Raw genomic sequence first — 11738 nt, forward strand, 5'->3', positions numbered from 1 at the left:
CGCGTGTAGGTGGCTTCTGACACTACTCTGGCTAATGGCCGTGGTGGCTTAGGTGTGGGCTCGGTTGGTGGTGCCGCTGGTCGGGGCGGCGCGGTGCATAAGCTGCCGCCAACCGGTGTGCCGGGGGCAGTGTCTCATCAGCCAAGGCCTGCGCCGCCTCCTCACGTCGTCGCCAAACCCTCGGCTGGTGCTAGTGTCGCGCCTCGGGGGTAATAGGGAGATGATGGTTTCGACGCCTATGGGGCAGGTGTGCACCGTGGTTCGTCGTCGATTGGCAGTGGTCGAGGTTACGCTTGGCAGAGTGACGGTTCAGCCGAGCATCCGTTCTTGGGGCCGCAGGGTGGTTTTGTCGAGGGTGCTTCTGGCCTGGGATCTAGACAGCGAGGTGGCTTCCGTGGCCATCGTGGTGGTCGGGGTGGTCGTGGGGGCCGGTACCGTCCACGTCAACCGCCCCCTCCGGTTGTTGTCGACCGAACGACAGATAGTGGGGCTGCTGAGGACCAAGTGTTGATGAGTCATGCTATGGAGGTCATGACGGCACTTGCCACTGCTCAGGTTCCTGAGAACGAGGTTATGGCTGATGTGTCTGTGGATATTACTGACAAGGCTGAGTCGGAGAGGGCGTCCAAATGGACGCGTAAGAAGGAAAAGTTGCTTTGTTATAGATGTGGAGACAAGGGCCACTTCATTGCGGAGTGTGAGGCTTTGCTATGTGATACCCGCGGTAAGCCAGCACATGACTCTGGGGACTGCCCGATTCTGCGCGATCAGGCGTCGTCACTGATGATGTACAGAGTTTATTGTGCTAAGCTAACGTTTTTTGAGTCTCCGAATGAGAGAGAGGTTGCGGATGAGACACCGAGCATAACTACGGGGATTGTCAAGGTCACTAAAGGGAAGGTTTCTGAGGCACGAATCATGCAGAGGCTTCAGGAGTTGGCTCCCGGGGACTTCCAGTGGGACCTTGTCAGCCTTGCTGATAAGATGTTCAGAGTTGAGTTTCCTACGGTGGAGGATCTGCAGAGGCTGCTGAGTTTTGGGATGTGTAAAGTGCCAGGCATTGATTGCGTCCTTGAGTTCCATGAGTGGAAGCAGGTAGAGCCTCAGGGCAAGCCGCTTACTCAGGTGTGGTTGCGCTTCTCAGGGGTCCCGTCCAGGCCGTTGTAGGATGCTAGGGTTGTCGCCAGCTTGGGTATTTTGATGGGAAAGCCTGAGCAGGTGGACATGGTGTTTACCAGAGCTCACGGGATTGCTCGTGTTCTGGTTAGTATTTTGAACACCGACTTTGTGCCGGAGGTTGTTAAATGGGCGTATCGTGGCAGGATTTATAGTCTGGTTATTGAGTTTGAGGATGAGAGTCTTCTGGCTGCGGAGCCTCACGACTCTGATGTGGATATGCACGAGGGTGATGGCGGCGCGGGAGCCAAGGAGCCATCGGTCGATGATGCTGGACGTCAGCAGTCCAAGGGACCAGGGACGGAGTCCGCGACGACTGAGAGGGGAGCAGCGCCACCTTCCTCGGTGCCCATGACGACTCTGAGATTCGGGTCTTTCGAGCTCGCGTCTGCTCCCCCGAGACCGTGGAGTGATCGGGTGGAGTCCGAGGAGGCTTTTGAGCTTTCATTACCTGCTTTGATTATTGCGGATTCTTTGTGCTCTACTCTGGGGGGTCCTGGAGGTTCATCGGTACTGGTCCGAGGAGTGGAGGAGGTGAGTCGGCAGGTGGCTACTCCCTCTCATGCTCACCACGATGTCCATCCTCAGGACGTGGAACCGGTGTTTGCGGCGGGTCTGTTGGAAGAGGTCCCGGGGCAGGCGGCCTTGGGGTGCTCTTCTCCTGCCGTGGTTGGACTTTCGGGGCAGGTGGCTCCTGAGTCTTTTTCTGCGTTGGGAGGGGGTCTGGGGCAGGTGGCCTCGTATTTCTCCTCTCCCGTCGTGTCGTCGGTGCTGCCGGTGGCGTCTCTGACTTTGGATGGGGGCTCGGGGCAGGTGGCCTCGGAGCCCTTTTCTCCTGAGGCGCTTTTGGTGTTGCCTTCTCCGGTGTTGGGTGGGGAGTTACGGCAGGTGGCCTATCCTTCCCACCTGGCGCCACCAGCTTCGCCCTACGGGGCGCGACCGGCTTCCGAGGCAGTGGTGACTGCTTCTCCATTTCCTGGCGGCTCGGCTGGGATGTCCGTGCGGGCAGACCAGCCTAGCCGATTGGGTGAGGCAGGAGGCCACGCCCCGTCCAGGTTCTCTCGGGAGGAGGTGATTGCTTTTGGTGGGATTCAGGATCCGATGTCTGAGGGGCGACGGGTGAGTGGCCGCCTTCATACGCAGCCGGATGTGGACGACATTCAGCAGCGATGCGCTATGAGGGCGGCCAAGCTCCGTGACCTTGAGGTCACTACTGGTATGTCGTTTAATATTTCTAATTCCATTATGCATTTTTCTAATGATGAGATTGTTGAAAATGCAAATCAATTAGGAGTCTTGCTTGGTAGTAATGTTACTGAAATCTCTAATTCGGTTAATGATCTTCTCGACCTAGAAGCTGAGCGGGCTTTAGAGCTGATTCATAATATTGCGGCGGTTAAACCCATGAGTGATTCTGAGGTGGGTGCTCTTGGGGTCAGGGTGCTTGACCATTTTTGTGCCGACCTTATCACTCCCATTTTTTAGGCGGAAGAGGAGGAGTCGACTTCCCAGGTGGTTATAGCTAGTCCTTCTGAGACGGGTTGTGTGGACCGGTTGCAGAGTCAAATTGCCCCTAAGCGCAAGGGGAAACGGAAGGTCTACCCGATGTCCGCGGTGCGTAGGAGTGCTAGGGTTTGAACGGCTACTAAATTCCATGGTGAACTATGAAGGGAATCTTTTGGAATAGCAGAGGTCTAAAGGACTTGTCTAAAAGAAGATTTCTTGCTGAGGCGGCTGTCGAGCATCGATTAGACTTTTTTGCTCTATCGGAGACCGGTAGAGACAATTTTGCGCCTCAATTTCTGAATACTTTGTCAGGAGGAGTTGATTTCGATTGGCATTGCCTGCCACCGAGAGGGAGATCGGGTGGGATTTTACTCGGGGTTAGATGCGATGCACTAGAGGTTCGAACTGTGGTAATGGGTGACTTTGATGTCAAGTTTCGGGTTCGGTCCAAGGAGGACGGTTTTAATTGGGCTTTGGTTGCGGTATATGGCGCCGCACAGCCCGAACTCAAGCCAGAGTTCTTGGCTGATCTCGTTAGGATTTGCGGCTCCGAGCAGCTTCCTATCCTGGTGGTGGGTGATTTCAATATCATTAGACGGCGTGAGGATAAGAACAATGATAACTTTGACGACAGATGGTCGTTCATGTTTAATACTATCATTAAAAGTCTTGATCTGAGGGAGATTGAGCTCTCGGGTAGGAATTTCACCTGGGCTAACACGCTGCCAAATCCGACGTATGAGAAGTTGGATCGAGTGTTGTCAAGCATGGAGTGGGAACAGAAGTTCCCGTTAGTTACAGTTCAGGCTTTGACCCGTGGTATTTCTGATCACACGCCGCTTTTTGTGGACTCCGGTGAGGCCACCCACCTGGGTAACAAAAAATCCTTCTCCTTTGAGCTGGCTTGGTTTGAACGAGAAGGTTTTTTTGATCTCATAGCCAGAGAATGGGCTAAGGATTCAGGAGGGAAGACTGCGCTTCAGCGCTGGCAGAATAAGATTAGGCACTTGAAAAGTTTCTTGCGTGGGTGGGCTAAGCATCTTAGCGGGATTTAGAAGGTCGAAAAGGAAAGGCTTCTTTCCCTTATTCAGTCCCTAGATGTCAAGGCTGAAACCACGGTTTTGCCGTCCGCGGAGCTTCATGCCAAGCTTGACGCGGAGATGAGGCTGAAGGAGCTTCTTTGAGAAGAGGAATTGAAGTGGGCGTTGCGGGCAAAGGTCCGACGGGTAATCCAAGGGGATGCGAACACTCAATTCTTTCACATGATAGCTAATGGTAAACATAGAAAGAAGAGGATCTTTCAGCTTGAGCAAGATGAAGGCACTATTGTTGGACACGAGAACCTTAAGCTGTATATTACTGAGTATTACAAGCAGCTGTTTGGTCCTCCAGAGGATAACTGCGTGTCTTTGGATGAGTCCAGGGTGGAGGATGTTCCTCAGCTCACTGCGGTGGAGAATGATATTCTGGCGGCTCCTTTTACTGAGAAAGAGGTGTTCGACGCCATATCGCAAATGAAAAATAACAAGGCACCGGGTCCCGATGGTTTTCCAGCGGAGTTTTATAAAAAGTGCTGGCATATTATTAAGGGGGATCTGTTGCCTCTGTTTGCTGATCTTTTCTCTGGGCAGCTACAGCTTTTTCAACTGAATTTGGTATGATCACTCTTCTCCCTAAAAAAATAGAGGCGGTGAGAATTGAGCAATTCAGGCCTATCTGTCTTCTGAATGTTAGCTTCAAAATCTTTACCAAGGTCGGGACTAATAGGCTTACACAGATCACGCATGCTGGGGTGCAGCCTATCCCATCTGCTTTCATGCCGGATAGGAACATCCTTGAAGGGGTTGTAGTCCTTCATGAAACGTTCCATGAGATCCACACGAAAAAACTGGACGGGGTTAATTTCAAAGTGGATTTCGAGAAAGCATACGACAAAGTAAAATGGCCCTTCCTTTAGTAGGCCTTACGTATGAAGGGATTTGATGAAGCTTGGTGACGCCAGGTAGAATCCTTCACGCAAAAAGGGAGTGTTGGAATTAAAGTGAATGACGATATAGGTCATTATTTCCAGACACACAAAGGCCTGAGGCAAGGTGATCCAATGTCTCCTATTTTGTTAAACATTGTGGTGGATATGTTGGCAATTCTCATAGGAAGGGCAAAGGAGGCCGGTCAGGTGGGTAGCTTGGTGCCTCATCTGGTTGATGGGGGTTTATCCATTTTGCAGTACGCTGATGATACAATCATATTTATGGAGCATGATTTGGTAAAAGCGAGAAATATGAAGCTGGTGTTATGCTTATTTGAACAATTGACCGGATTAAAGATCAACTTTCACAAAAGCGAGTTCTTCTTCTTTGGTAGAGCCAAAGAGGAGCAAGAGCCTTATAAGCAATTGTTTGGATGTGAATTAGGGGCTTTACCTTTTACTTACCTAGGTATACCTATTCATCATCGTAAGCTAACAAATAGAGAGTGGAAATGCATCGAAGATCGGTTTGAGAAAAAACTTAGTTGCTGGAAGGGCAAGCTCATGTCGTATGGAGGCCGGCTGATTCTTATCAATTCGGTGCTCACGAGTATGCCGATGTTCCTACTATCTTTTTTCCAAGTTCCAGTTGGGGTCAGGAAAAGGCTGGACTTTTACCGATCAAGATTTTTTTGGCAGAGTGATGATTTAAAAAGAAAGTACCGACTCGCCAAATGGGATGTCATATGTCGTCCAAAGGACCAAGGGGGTCTGGGCATTGAGAATCTTGAGGTCAAGAACAGATGCCTTCTAAGTAAGTGGCTGTATAAGTTATCTGTTGAGACCGACGCAACCTGGGCACAGATTCTTCATAACAAGTATCTGCAGTCCAAGACTTTGTCTCAGGTGACAGTGAGACCAACTGACTCGCCGTTTTGGAAGGGGCTGATGAGAGTTAAGGCAGCCTTCTTCAATAGAACACAGTATATTGTCGGTAATGGCAACAATACCCGTTTCTGGGAGGATACTTGGCTTGGTGATATGCCATTGACGCTCCAGTACCGGTCCCTATATCGTATTGTTCAACGACGTGATGCGCTAGTTGCAACGATTATGCAGGCCATTCCCCTTAATATCCAGTTTCGAAGAGTGCTTGTTGGTGCTAGGTGGGAAGCTTGGCTTCATTTGGTGACTAGACTGATGGAGGTTCAGTTAGCTCATCAGCCTGATCAGTTGTGTTGGAAACTTACTAGGTCTGGAGCGTTCACGGTTAAGTCGATGTATATCGATGTCATTAACTCTAGTGTCATTCCTAGTTCCAAGCATGTTTGGAAATTTAAAGTTCCTTTGAAGATTAAAGTTTTTATGTGGTTTGTACATAAAAAAGTGATTTTAATAAAGGACAATTTGGCTAGGCGCAACTGGATAGGACCTACTAGGTGTAGCTTCTGTGATCGGGACGAGACAATTAAGCACCTCTTCTTTGAATGCCCATTGGCGAGAGTCATATGGCATACTATGCAAATTGCCTTTAACATTACTCCTCCGAATTCGGTTGGTTCGTTGTTTGGAGCTTGGCTTGCTGGGATAGAGTCCAATACAGCTAGTCACATTCGTGTAGGAGTATGTGCATTGTTATGGGCAATTTGGAACTGCAGGAATGATTTGGTTTTTAACAGATCAACTACTATTCACTTTTTGCAGGTTTTGTTTCGAGCTACGGCGTCGATCCGTTTGTGGTCCTTACTCACTCCGACGGAGTCCAGGGAGCATTTGGTTACTGGATCTGTCCGATGGAATATGGTAGCGCGGGATATCTTTAACCGGTTTGGATGGCGGTCATATAACTTTTTTTTACTTTTCCAGACTTTGAGACCTTGTTATACCTATTTTTTAATTATTAAGGCCGTATGCATCATTGCTGATGCAGAGGCCGGGGTGCCCCCCCTTTCTAAAAAAAGGTGAAGAGGCTTATCATAACTTCTCCCAACGATTAACTGACTCTCTTATCTAATTATCTCCAGAGTCCAGAGCTGAGAGCTCATCGATCACCTCACCGCTCACCGGTTATATTTGTCCAAGCTCAACTCATGTATATGTGTGTGTGAGAGAGATGGTTGAAGACCTGGTGACACAGACACAGACATACTGGACACACGGGTGGTGTGAGGTTAACACTGGTTTCACTTCCCCCCCGTCTCCACTTGTTCCTCCGAGGATCTTGGCCGAGCTCTCCCAGCTTATTGCCATGCATGCACTGGCGATGGACGATTGAACGCATGCCGTCCGGCCCCGAACCAACTGGAGGCCACCACCGCGCGGTTGCATGCGTGCGCGTCTCCGGTCAGACGCCAGCCACAGCCGCGCGCGGCGCCACCGTGAGTGCGCGACGAGATGAGGTTGCCGGGAATGGCGCCGGGCGGCCACGGCGGGGTAGACGATGACGTGCAGTCCTACCGGCCGCTGAAGGCGACGTCGGAGGGGGTGTGGCAGGGCGACAACCCGCTGCACTTCTCGCTGCCGCTCCTCATCCTGCAGATCTGCCTCGTGCACGCCGTCACCCGCGGCCTCGCCTTCGGCTTCCGCCGCTCCGCCAGCCGGGGGTCATCGCCGAGATCATCGTAAGTTCATTCCTCATCGTCCCTCGCTCGCCGTCGTTTGAGTTATATTGTTCCGCGCGCTTAATAAGTCACAATGTCACCTCGTCTGTTTTTATTTTTGCACGATCTAATTAGTCCATTAACATTATAATTTGGTTAAGAACAGCATTTTTTAATGAAAAGCTTGATGTTATATTTTTTTAAAAGGAGAATTACCCCCGATCTCTGCACCTGGACGATGCATGCAACCATTTTATTAATTATTCACGAAGATCTTACAAAGTAGTACATCAGGTAGTCTAAAGCCACCATCCTAGCAACAATTGTCGCTACTCCTATCCACCTGATAAAGGGGTGCCGACAGTGGTGGAGGTAGAGGGTGGACAGGGTGGGCCACGGTCCACCCTGGGATTTTTTGAATAGCTTTATAGCATAGGAAAAAAGGTAAAATATATTTTATATGAATAGTTCTATTGTTGGCCCACCCTGACCCATTGGGCTAGATCCGCTACTGGGTGCCGATAGTCCAAACCTAATACCGAACAGACATCGCACAAATGCCTAACATCTAAAGCCAGAGGCCCGAACCAAGCCACATACTGGGTTTGGGGCACAAGCTGCTCCGACGCACTCTCTGTGTCGTCGCCGCCATCTTCCATCAATCCATCTTCAGAGCAGAAAGTAATGCATCGACTTTGCCAGACCTCTCTGCCATCGACGACACCATGACGCCAGACAACACCATCCTCCCGCGCGAGTCCATCTCCGCGCATCGGACGCCGAGTGTCCACGGCGCCATGCCGCCGAGATCCGCCATCATCAATGTGTGAGATGAAGCACCGCTCTACTAAAGAATATGTCCTCTGGTCCCTGGATCACGTGTGTACCTCCAAGAATGATGCCATCGAGGGGGGAACGACACCAGAGCGCCGCTGTCATCCGATCATCCGATCTAGGGTTTCCCCCGAGGTAGTCGAGAGTGGCCTTGAACTTCTCCACGACGATGCCTTCAAGAAGGAAACGACGCAATAGCGCCACCACCGCCGGCCTTGTCAGTAGCCGAAAGCAAGTTTACACCCAAATCTGTTCGAAGAAATCCAACTCTCGTGCACGGGCCACCGCCACCACCAGCACCACCAGGTCGAGCACACGCCGCCGCCGGCACCTCCACGGTGCCCAGAGGCTGCGAGCCTCGCCGCCACCACGCCTGTCAGGCAGGCACGGCCGGGCCCGAGCCACCCAGATCCAATCTGGGGTCAAGAGCCCCAGCCACAGCCGTTGTGTAGGCGGCACAACCGGACGGGGACAGGCCCTCCACCCCGCCGCAGAGCGAGCCGCCGCCGGAACTTCGAAACGCCGCGCCACCAAACCCATCGGAAGCAACTGTGCCGCCGCGAGGAAGAAGGGAGAGCCGCGCCGGGGGAGAAGCCCCGCCGTTGCCGGCACTGCTCGGGCTTTGCCTGGCAGTGGCCCTCGGCGGCGACGAGGTGGAAGGGAGGGTGGAGGAGGGCCGGCGGCGGGGGCGGCTAGGGTTCCCGGTGTCGCCTCCAAGAGGGACGCGGGGGACGGGACGGGAGTTGACGACGATGACTAGTCAGTAAGTTTGATGTTAGATAGCTTGAATTAATGATCATTTGCAGCTCCGTGGGAATTCGTCCATCAAATCGGCTAGTCAGAGGGTCATTAGGTACTAAATTAAGTAATTAACGATCTTCTGAGTAGCACTTTGAACAGTATTCGTTGCGAAGGAATACTCTGCACAGTCGTTTTCCTTTTTCCCTCTGTTGCTAGTTTTTGTGCACAGGTGGAAATTCAGAAACAAACTTCACTTGTATGCGTAAGTGTGAAAACAGAGTGTGCCCATCTATCCGATCACTGTTAATTTCATTGTGGTAAATATGTTACTTCAGCAGCGATATGAGTTTTGATTAAGCTGGTCCTTTTGGGGATATTTCCAGTGTTGTTTTCTCATAGGGAATATACCCGGGTTTATAGCTAGAAAGAACTCCCCTTCCCGATAGCTTGTACTTTTGTCTTTGCCTAATTACGGGATGTGGGTAATTTATTTATTTCACTATGCTTCCTAATTTTGTTACGCCTCCATTCGATTGAGGTATTCAATTTTGGATTTGGTCCAAGATTTTGTTAGACCAGCGACTTTTCAAACCAATTAGCAGCAACCGGTCTATAAAATATATCAATCCCACGCACCCACTCATCACCTAGAAAAAAAAAAGCATCACCATGTGATATTGAAGCACCAATATAGTATATGCAGCCATCGACGCAGAAATTTTCCTATGTAAATATGGGTTAAATAGCTGATAACATAGAATCACACCGTGAAAGACCCGCCAAAACATCACATTATATAAATAAAAATAGAACACACTCCATCATCTCCTCCACTCGCCAAACTAAATATTCCTTCAATTCCAAAATATATGATGTATTATTTTTTGGAAAGTCAAATTTCTTTTATCTTTGACCAAGTTCAAAGGTAAAAATATCGACATCCACGGTACTAAATAAAAAAATGAAAAATCATAACATGATGGATCTAATGATACCAATTTGATATTATGGATTTTTATATACTTCTCTACAAATTTTATCAAACTTAAAAAGGTTTGACTTTTCAAAAACTATACACCTTATATTTCCAACCGAGTGAGTAAAAAAATTATGAAAATCCAACAACACTGGTGGCATAGCAAAGCGCGTCAAACCCTTCTAGTATATACTACTCCTACCAGTAATTGAGTTTCGAGTAGTGCTTCGCATACTCACATAATTAGTACTGTGAGTAACGAAGCCAAATGCAATACCTAATTATGGAACGGATGGAGTACTAAAAGGTAAAATTAGTTTAAAAGAAGGATTTTGAGAAATATGTGAGTAGAAGTTTATACTTGTAGCTATTTTCTAAATTTGAGAAAGAAAGGTTAAACGACAAACGAAAAATAGATTTATTATGTCCAACAACTATCCATTGGGATTTGATCCCAACCACTGCCATTTTAAAAAAAAGGTAAACAAAAACTAAAGCTTATATTCATAGCAACACAGAAAATGCATACGAAGGACCAGTAGTATTCTTGAAAATTTTACTACTACAAGAACTCCATGTGCATTTCCGAGATGAAAACTTCAGCTCCCTCCTCCCCTAAACTATTTAGTTATACTATCTCTTTTTTTCGACGGACTAATTTGGAAAGACAAATTACTACCTTAAGTTTTCAAAACTATGTTTTAGCGTAGATTGTTAGGTGAAGTGTATTCTTGCAAATTTGGCTTAAAGTAAGTGTATTTGAGTCATATATGACCCAAAAAAAGTAACCTATATCTTGGGTATTGATAGTGAATTGTCAAAGTTTTACCCAAATAAAGGTGTCACACGTCAGGTGTGTGGCCCTTGGGGTGCACTACATAAACACAACACGAGAGTTGACCTGCCATGAACAACCGAGGTATGTCACTACCACAAAGCCATATGGGGTGAGCTCGTCGGTGGTAAACACATCACAAAACTAGAATGAAAAACCCACCACTGTCGTCGGCCGTTAGCCTCCCCTGGGCCGTAATGGTGCTTTTTCATGTCTATTGAGTGGAAGACATGCAATGATGCTGCACTTATGGAACGGTGCATTCGCATCACCGAACACGAAGTCGACGGTGCCTTCAATGCGGCTCTCGTGGTAGAGCTGTGTGTGATGCTTAGCGTACAGAGTGTCTTCGTCGAGGAGGATGGTACAATATGCAAGGTATGAATGTTTGTGGGAGGGGAGAAAGTTAGAATATTTCCTTCCAACTATGTTCCCACCAAAAAAAAATCTTTATTAATTTGCCCGGGGTGGGGGCCCCACCCCTGATATAGAAAATGAAGAATCCCGATCCCTTTGCCTTGTGAAGAAATTATTAACAAAGTCTTTGACCGAGGTTTTCTCTAACATGAGCACAACAAGGCTCTCTCTGATGGTGTGATGAGTGATATTTTTTACACTCATTCACCCTAAACCGAGATATTTCATTAAACCCGGGATATTCGCTCCAATATTGCTACTAATGACTAATGAATGCAAATGATTCCACAAATCTTCTATTTGATGTATTTCCACAGGAAATAGGCTAAACAAGGAAAAGAGTGAAAAAAGGAGATAGAATAAGTCATCAGGAGGCGCCCCAGAGGAAACCGTGCAAATAGACGGCATTTCATACAAGCGCAAGACCGCAAGCGCTCGTGTGGCATGGATTCTGAGGCTCCTCGTCCACCTGAACAACATTTCTAAAGTCAGAACAGAGCCATTTTCATCCCCTCTCATCAACCCTAGTTGCCGCCATTTCCATCTTCATAGCCACCATCACCACCATAGTTCATCTCCCTGTAATTCATACTTGTAATTGTGCATCGCATAAGGCATCCATTGTAAGACATAGTATCAATCAATCTTCAAGATGTGTCCTTTATGTGATCTGATGTCCATGTG

At 48.6% G+C, this 11738-nt stretch overlaps 1 protein-coding gene across 1 annotated transcript; it reads left to right on the plus strand.

Moving 5' to 3' along the window:
* Nucleotides 1-6870: 6870 nt before the first annotated feature.
* LOC123117554 (cation/H(+) antiporter 17) lies at nucleotides 6871-11532 on the plus strand. The gene is made up of 2 exons (XM_044538285.1): nucleotides 6871-7272; nucleotides 11372-11532. Exons 1-2 carry the CDS (start codon nucleotides 7046-7048, stop codon nucleotides 11376-11378), a joined length of 234 nt encoding a protein of 77 aa, XP_044394220.1. The 5' UTR covers nucleotides 6871-7045; the 3' UTR covers nucleotides 11379-11532.
* The last annotated feature ends 206 nt before the right edge of the window (nucleotides 11533-11738 follow it).

The sequence above is a fragment of the Triticum aestivum genome, chromosome 5B (assembly GCF_018294505.1).
Source record: "Triticum aestivum cultivar Chinese Spring chromosome 5B, IWGSC CS RefSeq v2.1, whole genome shotgun sequence".
Classification (NCBI taxonomy): Eukaryota; Viridiplantae; Streptophyta; class Magnoliopsida; order Poales; family Poaceae; genus Triticum; species Triticum aestivum.